Source organism: Hetaerina americana, unplaced genomic scaffold (assembly GCF_022747635.1).
Source record: "Hetaerina americana unplaced genomic scaffold, ioHetAmer1.1.p SCAF_3, whole genome shotgun sequence".
NCBI lineage: Eukaryota > Metazoa > Arthropoda > Insecta > Odonata > Calopterygidae > Hetaerina > Hetaerina americana.
The window spans coordinates 2,133,353-2,142,351 of NW_027286874.1; the positions used below are offsets into that span (position 1 = coordinate 2,133,353).

The 8,999-nt window shown below is 34.3% G+C and overlaps 1 protein-coding gene across 1 annotated transcript in view; it reads left to right on the forward strand.

The window, feature by feature from the left end:
- The window catches only part of LOC139690725 (POC1 centriolar protein homolog A-like), a 13,007-nt gene extending 6,308 nt beyond the window's left edge, over positions 1-6,699 (forward strand). The window contains exons 5-7 of the mRNA XM_071588248.1: positions 777-1,074; positions 3,685-4,014; positions 5,776-6,699. Of these exons, the coding sequence (XP_071444349.1) occupies positions 777-1,074; positions 3,685-4,014; positions 5,776-6,117 (970 nt within the window). The 3' untranslated portion in view covers positions 6,118-6,699. The remainder of the gene's footprint in view (positions 1-776; positions 1,075-3,684; positions 4,015-5,775) is intronic.
- The last annotated feature ends 2,300 nt before the right edge of the window (positions 6,700-8,999 follow it).

Sequence of the window (8,999 nt, forward strand, 5' to 3'; positions counted from 1 at the left end):
AATATATATATATATATATATATATATATATATATATATATATATATATATATATATATATATATATATATATATATTATATATATATATATATATATATATATATATATATATATATATATATATATATATATATATATATATATATATATATATATATATATATATATATATATATATATATATATATATATATATATATATATATATATATATATATATATATATATATATATATATATATATATATATATATATATATATATATATATATATATATATATATATATATATATATATATATATATATATATATATATATATATATATATATATATATATATATATATATATATATATATATATATATATATATATATATATATATATATATATATATATATATATATATATATATATATATATATATATATATATATATATATATATATATATATATATATATATATATATATATATATATATATATATATATATATATATATATATATATATATATATATATATATATATATATATATATATATATATATATATATATATATATATATATATATATATATATATATATATATATATATATATATATATATATATATATATATATATATATATATATATATATATAAAGTATTCCAGTGTGCACCCAAATCTTTTAAAACATAGAATACTTCTTTAACTTGTTAAAGTTTATGTCGCCAGCGCCTGAATTTCATTTGCTGCAAAGGATGATATTCTTTTCTTTTGCACTCTAGGTTGCACGACATTCGTGAAAATGGAACCATTGGTTCACCTTCAGTGCATATATTCTTGGAGTCACGTGGCTGTCCGCAGAAGATCACCTTTCTGCCCAGTGGAACTTGCATTGCTGTAGCGATGTCGTTAGATGCGGGGCCTGAGCAAGTTATTGGTGGAGCCATAAAAATATATGACCTCAGGTCACAGAAGCTTATTCAATACTATACCTCTCCAACGCAAGGCCAGGCCAATGATGCTACGTTTCATCCATGTGGCAGTTACTTGGCGGCAGGCTATAATGATGCCACTGTCAAGGTAGCGTCAGATCTTTTTTTTGGCAGTCTAATTGGTATGGTGATGGGCATTTACAATCCTGTTGTGCTTTTCTATGGGTATTTAAGCAACAGTATTTAAACAAGAAGCTTCAGAACAGGGTCACGATGTGTACCTGTGAATTAATCCATACTATTATCTTTCCTTAGAATATTTAAGCAGTCTTGCTGAAACATCTATCATAAAAAAAGAAATAAAAACAATTTTGTTTTCAAAGAACATTTTTATTGGTATGATCTAAATTTTGATTAACGGAGATCGTAAATCATGCCAATAAATATGGTTCTCAAGTTTGTCAACATCTCAAGGTTCCAAGGAAATTTTTGGTGTCTTAGCATACATGTATGTAGTGGCAGAGGAAGTGGGTTTATCAATTTGGAATTTGGTTTCAGTTGAGTAAGTGGGTGGGTGGGACCTTGGGGCATTGGTATGCTCATTTCTGATCAACAGGCTCAGAAGCCTGAGCGGGTAACACTTGTGTGTAACCACAGTCATCGAAACCAGAATCAGGTCAAAAAGTGCATACTTAATTTTTAAGGTGAATTCCTTCTCTATCGTAAGAATATATTTTCTCACAACCTGGAAAACCAGGGGATATGTCTGGGATCAACTGATCTTGTGGGGATTTTGGGAAGAAAGTGGATGACTGCTGTGGTGGAACTAATATTTTAAGTGAATTTGTCACTCAAACACCCAAAGGCAAAATCCCCTTTTTGTCTCCCCTATCCGCCATCCCTATCCATTTCATACAAAATGCGAGCTATAAACAGTTTGACTGCTTATAGCTTGCATTTATGCAGCCAACAGGCAGCCAGGGGCAGTGAATGCCTTAATGACTGCCAGGATCGTTTGAAATGCCTGTGTAACAGTGAAAACTGCTTGATTTTTCAGGAATAGCCATTTTTGTTTTTCAACATATTAGTCTCCTTTGAGGCTTATTGATTTGCCCTCTGCTGCTCCGGCTTGGTAATCCCTTCCTAATAATGTTATTAGTCCAACCATTCAACTCTTTTATTTGCTGATGATGCAATTTATCAAAGATGCACCGACCCAATGAATGCAACTTACATCACTGGATTTCAACTAGTTTTGAAAGTTTGTTTTATTGTTAATGAAGCTCAAAGTGGCCCTTTTAGTCCCTGCAATTAAGCTGTTACACCTACTTTGCTTCCATCCAAGACTAGAAATTGACTTGAAAAAATAATCTTTCCTGTGAGTAATTGTCAATAAGTTTGCTTCTTGACCTTTTTATGTTGCAAAAACTAAAATGCCAACTGCACAGGAAAATTGGTCACCATTCTACTACACATGCTTCCATTCTCATATGAATTATGGCGTCAAACTATGGGTGAATTTGATAGTTGTCAAGGAGCTACATGTTTTTATTTAAAAAATAAGCAATAGTATGCATTAAATATAACCAGCCTAGAGTTAAAAATACATCACTGTAGATGTAATTTTTAAAAAATTGGATGTCTTGAAAATATATACCATATAAAATTCTGTTTTGTTAAGAGAAATCTCTGTTATTTTCCGCTGTATGATGATGTTCGCACTCTTCATACATGGAATCGGTCTATGTGTGCCTTGTTCACCTGACTATTTTGAATTAGCAGGTCATTCAATACTTTAGAGTCTGAAAGTACAGCTATTCAACAGGCCATTTCCGAATGCCTTGGATTAATTTGCTGCATAAGCTTGATGGCCAATTACCCCCACTTAACAATAAACATAACAACAGTATGTTTTTATTCCTGGACATATTAACCTACCACCAATTAATAGGAACTTGTCCTGCATAGGAAAACGTGCAAAAAACCAGTTTCATACAAATAACTCATCCATATATTTGCATAGCTCTCTTTAGAGCAAGTAGTTAAATACCCAACAAAGGGTCCCAGTATACCTGACATCGTTGTGATGCCCATGCACTAGATCTCACAATCATTGAACAATAATGGACAACAGCAGTGACTATGAAGCTATTCTTATAGAGATAAAAACTAAGTTTGCAAAAGTAATCAAAGAAAAGTGTAATTTATGCTTTTCCATGAGTCAATTTTTAAAGGACCTGGAGAAACTATATAAAGGAAATTACAAGAATTTAAGGCATGAGTGCTTGGAAATCTTTCTTAAATATTGAATGTGAAGGAATGGAGATGTAAGTTTCTTTCAAATTTAAATGCAACAGTAAGAAACTGAGATGGTACGACGGGTAAGTTAGAGCACAGTTAAGAAAGCAAAGAAGGTTGAAGCATTTAAAAATTATAACATAGATGTTATGGATAAACAAAAACTAAAAGAAAATCATGGAAAAAAAGCACCATACAAGCTGTCCTACACGCCTTCAACACTAAGAGGTATAATCAAAAAGTAAGGTTTTTATCTTTAGATAAGGGCAGGTCAGAATTAAGTTGTGCCCATGCAGCTATTGATAGTTTCCTAAGCCACTGAAGTTTTTATTGTGATTCACTAGTCATTTAACTGTGGGTGAATGCAGATAAAAAATATGCATGGGTGATATGCACCTTTTTTTTTTAATTGTTTTATCTTCTCTCTCCAATGATTTTCCCTTTTTTTGATACGTTATAGATTATGGACCTTTCAAATGGCGTGCTCATCTATACACTACAAGGTCATTCAAATGCAGTGACAGCTGTTTCATTTTCTGCCAATGGAGAATATCTGGCCACTGGAGGAGCCGATCATCATGTTCTCGTGTGGAGAACGAAATTCGATCAAGTGATCGAGTCCCTATGCAGCAAGGTCACTGTTCGTGAGCCCAAGGAAACAAGGATCCCAAAAATTCCCATCCCACCTGTCATCAATTCTGCTCCCTTGAAGAGCAGTGGGCAGTCGGCGTCGTCTCGAAATGTGGATGCACGTGAAAGTGTATTGAATCCTGTGGAAACTGAAATACAGGTAATTGGACTCATTAAGGAAAGGTGTCTCCTCCACGTTAAGTGTTTTTTTTCCAAAGTAAAGCTGTCTCTCATATAAGCCTATATATGTACTCTGATACATGTGTACATAGTGCACTTAAACGTATATGTATACATGTGTATGTACAATTCTCAGCTCCATATATGAGGTGTGTTCAAAAAGTAAGGTGACTTTATATTTTTCATATTTAAAAAAAAATATATTTGTTTATTCTTCAATATTCAAGTTGCCCCCTTCAAAGTAATCCCTACCAGATATAATATACTTTTATCAACACTTTTTCCAATCCTCAAAGCAATTCTGATGAGCATTTTGTGGTATAGCCTTGAGCTCTCCCAGTGACGGAGTCTTTATCTCCTTAATCCTTGAAAATCTCTGTACTTTCACTGAGGTCTCTTCAGTTTTGGGAACAGGAAAAAGTTTGCTACCTTGGGAGTGTAAATACAAGAGACAAAAGATGCATCTCTGCAGTGAAAAGAAGGATAGCCTTGGCAAAGAAGGCATGTGGAAATAAAAAGAATCTTTTTGGAAACAAACCCTTGAAATGGGGAATTGGAAAATCCTTTCCAGAAGTGTTTATATAGAGTACATTATTATATGGATGCAAAAGTTGGGCATTGGGAAAGCAGGAAAAGGCTCAGCGGTAAGCAATGGAAATGTGGATTTGGAGAAGGATAACAAGAACAAGATGGGTGGACAATAAAAGTAACAGAAATATTGAGAGAAATGAAGAAGAAAGGAATCTAATGAAAGAGATGGAAAAAAGGAAAATTAAAGGTGTTGGACCTGCTCTCAGACTTGACATCTTCGTGGAAAATATAATGTAGGGGAAAATAATAAAAAAAGAAGGGCCATGAAGGAAATTTATAGATGATATAAAAAGTACTATGAGAGTAAAAACGTACAATGAACTGAAAATAACGGCAATGAAGAGAGATCAATGGCTGCAACGACAAAGTACCACCTTAAGAAGGTGATGATGTATGATTTTATGCCTGATGATTTTGCCTGTGCATTGAAACCAGTAGTAGCATAAAATTTTTGAGTTAAAAAACACCAAGTTTATTCAGTCATTGAGGGAAATCTTTCTTGGATTGGAGTTGATGATTTTTAGGTCTATAATCGCATTAGATTAGATGTTCAAATGCTCCCATTGGCATTGGGTTATTTATTGAAATCCAAATGGCATGATATCTTGTGAGTGGGACATATCTGGGGCATCAAATCCCTCATGCTGATTGGAGGGCTTAATAATATTAGGATATGGGGACTTCCCTCACCTATCACTTCCACCTCCTGGGTTTCTTCTTATAATTAATGGTGAATCGGTAATCCTTATCTTGAGTAGAACAGTGCTAGAGTTTACCTTTCATTGTTATTATGCACTTTCCATGGTAAACCATATTTCAAAAAAACAACAGTTATCAACCCCAAGGTCGGTTTGGTTGGTGATGGTAGAGATCACACCTAATACTAAGCACAATTAAATGTGAATTTCACATATCAGGGTAGGGGGGCCAGTTCCTTTCCCTTAGCCGGCTATGGTTTCCAAGGAAGATCTGGTACCCAAAAAATCACATACCTCGGGTGAAGCTGAGGGTACCCAGAGAGTCGTGCCTGGGTATCAAACCCTAGCCTAGCCCTCTGGTCAGTAGTTGAATGCTCAACCCCTGGATTACCATGTCCCCTATAAACCATATCATTCCATGCTTAAACAACGACTCTTTTCTGGTTTTGCAGATAACAGATGTTTCTTCGACTAGATCCAATAGTGACAGCAGTGAAGTTGGAGGTTCTGAGGAGAAGGAAGTTGGTGTTGAGATTGGAGAATCAGAGAAGCGAACTTCTAGCTTGGCAGTTCCAAATGGCAGTGGAGATGATTGCAGTAAGGTTCCAAATGACAGGTTGAGGGCTCAGAACTGTTCTGAGAATTGCTTTCACATGCAGAAAGTTATGACTACACTGCTCAACAACATGAATGAACAAATAGAAGCGATGAGGCAGACTGTGGTCTTGTTGGAGCAAAGAATGACGATTGTTGAAGACCAATACCAGGGTAGAGACTCCATTTCATCTCCTTAATCTAGCTTAATCAGTATGAAAACGGATATCTATTTTTCACTAAGACTCCCCTTTTGATTACATCCATTTACCATTAAGGCTGTGTTTTAATTACCTTGTTAATGAAGTACACATTTTGTTTGTTAATATTTAGTGTTTGTCATCGAATTTAAATATTTTATATGAATGCATGTTATTATCAGAGTTTGTCTGATTGTTTACTGCATGTAATTTAATGTGACCAGTTATTTCGTATAATAGAGCGAAATGTGTGACTCAAAAGTTTTAAAGACTTCTCTGCTTGTGTATGTAACATGTGGCCCAATGGCATTCAATAATGGATACAGAATTTGTGTGCTTGTTGCATTTAGTTACATAATTCCAGTATTTATTGCGTGACCAAGTTACACCCCAAGAACTTCATATTTTTTGTTTTAAAAATTAAATTTACATTAGGTTATGATTTTTAATAATCATCTTTGTGTTGGCTATTTCCTGCAGTAAAATTCAACTAATGGCATTTGATGGTAAATAGTGTAGCAGTACCAAACTTTGTGTACCACCACCACCGTATATACTTGACTGTCAGTTTGAATGACATAGGATAGCAAATACTTGTATGCTGTGTTATGTAATCAGATTGAAACTCTTGATTGCCAAGGTCTATTTCAAGTATCGATGAAAAGTGATTTTATTTAAAGAAATTGTTTGTTTCCTGTCTTAGAAATTATGATGTCTTTTCTCTCCCTATTTTTCACAGGCAGATAATTTATTACATGTGTATTTGATGAAGCGCTGCATTTTGTTCATTACAATTTTCAAAACCCATTATTTCTCGAGTAAAATTTTAAGGTATACTCATATTATGTATTAGATATTATACTTCCGAGGACTTATATACTTCTGTTAATAAGATTTGAGTGGAATCTGGTGGTTTTGTGTAGTCTTTCGTTTTATGCATGTATGCGTACACCTGCTTTTTTTACTAAAAGCTCTGTGTGTTCACAATGCGCATTGACTATTCTTATACTTAAAAGAAGCTAGTGGTTGAATGGAACAATGCAAAGAGAAGGTGGAAGCATCACAGAACGAATAGTTAAGACTTCAGTCTTAAGTGAATAATTTTTCTGTCTGAGGTGAACTACAATTATTGCTGGGTGAGAGGCAATGAGTCATAGGTGCAGCAATGACCAATTGCATGGGTTTTGTATGCTTAAATTCTTTCCAGAGCTCAGCCTGTTTTAGTGGTCATCATTAGCTTACAATTTGCAAATAAGTTATTGCACACATATTAAGTATTAGTTTTAATTCCATCCATATTGTAAAAATATTTGGTTCTACTAATATCAAATTTCAAACAAATGCCTTAATATACCAAGTATAATTATTTAAGTGAAATAACCTAATTCTTTGGAATTGCTTGTTGCTGAAAGTACCTTAATTTGGAAAATTATTTGTCATTATTATTGTATGTAAATTTTAAAGATTGTTTGGGCTTAAAACTTGGTACATTTATCCATATTGAGTTAATTTTCCTGGTAAAAAATGAAGAAAAGAGAAATAATTCATGTGATGTCCGCTCACCAATTTGAACGATTACTTCTACAAATTGAAAGATGCATGAATATACTTGACTGATTTCTTCCCCAGATTGATAAAACTGATGGAGTATTTACTTAAATAAACGTAATGATGTAGCATTTGGTTAATTCGTAAATCAACAGTGGGTGATTTTTTTTAACAAAAAGCCATCACTGCTTCATCTTCGTGTTCTTGAAAGCATGTGTTTGTTAGTCTGTAGTTGTTTGCAACAACTGACAAAAGAGGCAATGGTACTGAAGCCATCACCCATCTCATGTAACCGCTTGGTAGGGGGAAAATCTATTTGCTGTTGCATCAAAGCAGTAGATGGAGGGTTGTACTAATATAGTCTGTGATTTAAATGTTGTCATTGCACAATCAAGTTTTGATTTTGAGTTATTATTTGACAAGTCTACAAGAAATAAAGCTGTTTTTACACAATATATATACATATATATGTGCATTCTTTTGCGTAAATTATTGCTTGCTATAGTTATGGTCTGTCAAAATATCAGCTCTTTGTTACACCTGTGTGTGGGCATGTTGGTCCAGTGGGTGAGCTGCTGACCAGAAGGCCCAGGTTCAATTCCTGATGAGGAATCCTCAGCCTTCCTCAAGCCATGTAATTTTTTTCGGATACCCATCTTCCTGGGAAACCATATGTGGCACAGCAAAAGGGACTGTCTCCCCTTGCTACCCTGAAGTGTGAATTTCACATACTTTTAGGGCTTGGCATTAGGTGAGCTCTACCATCCATCTATCAAATCATCTTTCAGGTTGATACAGGTTTTAGTTAAACCAAATATTGGTCTATGCATTCTCTGCAAAACTATAGCTCAACAAATTTTTTTGGGGATCGGGATAGTGCGTAGGCTACACAGTGGCTTCCTACCCAGAGGGCCTGGGTTCAAATCCTGGCAGTGTTGAATATTTTTCAATGGAATCATGATCCCTACTTGAGGTGCTTAGTGGAGGGCACTGAGTGAGCACGCCATCTGACGGATGGGACTTTAAGCTGCAGACCCCTTGGTGCCTTTCTTAAAGAGTAGTCTAATGCCGACACCGGGTTTCTCTCCACCCTTCATCCTTTCCTGTCCATCCCTAATGGCTCAAATGACCTCAGCTGTTGGTCGCTTCCCCCAACTACTCCTACTACCAATTTTTTTTTGGTGCCATCATTGTAAATGGCTAGTAAGACCTTTTTTTATCATCCGATTACGTGATATGTTTTGCCTCTAAATTAACGTCATTGTGTCAGTATATGTAATGAGTTGACTGGGAATTCAAACCAAATGATTTTCTGCATTCATTATTTTTAGTGA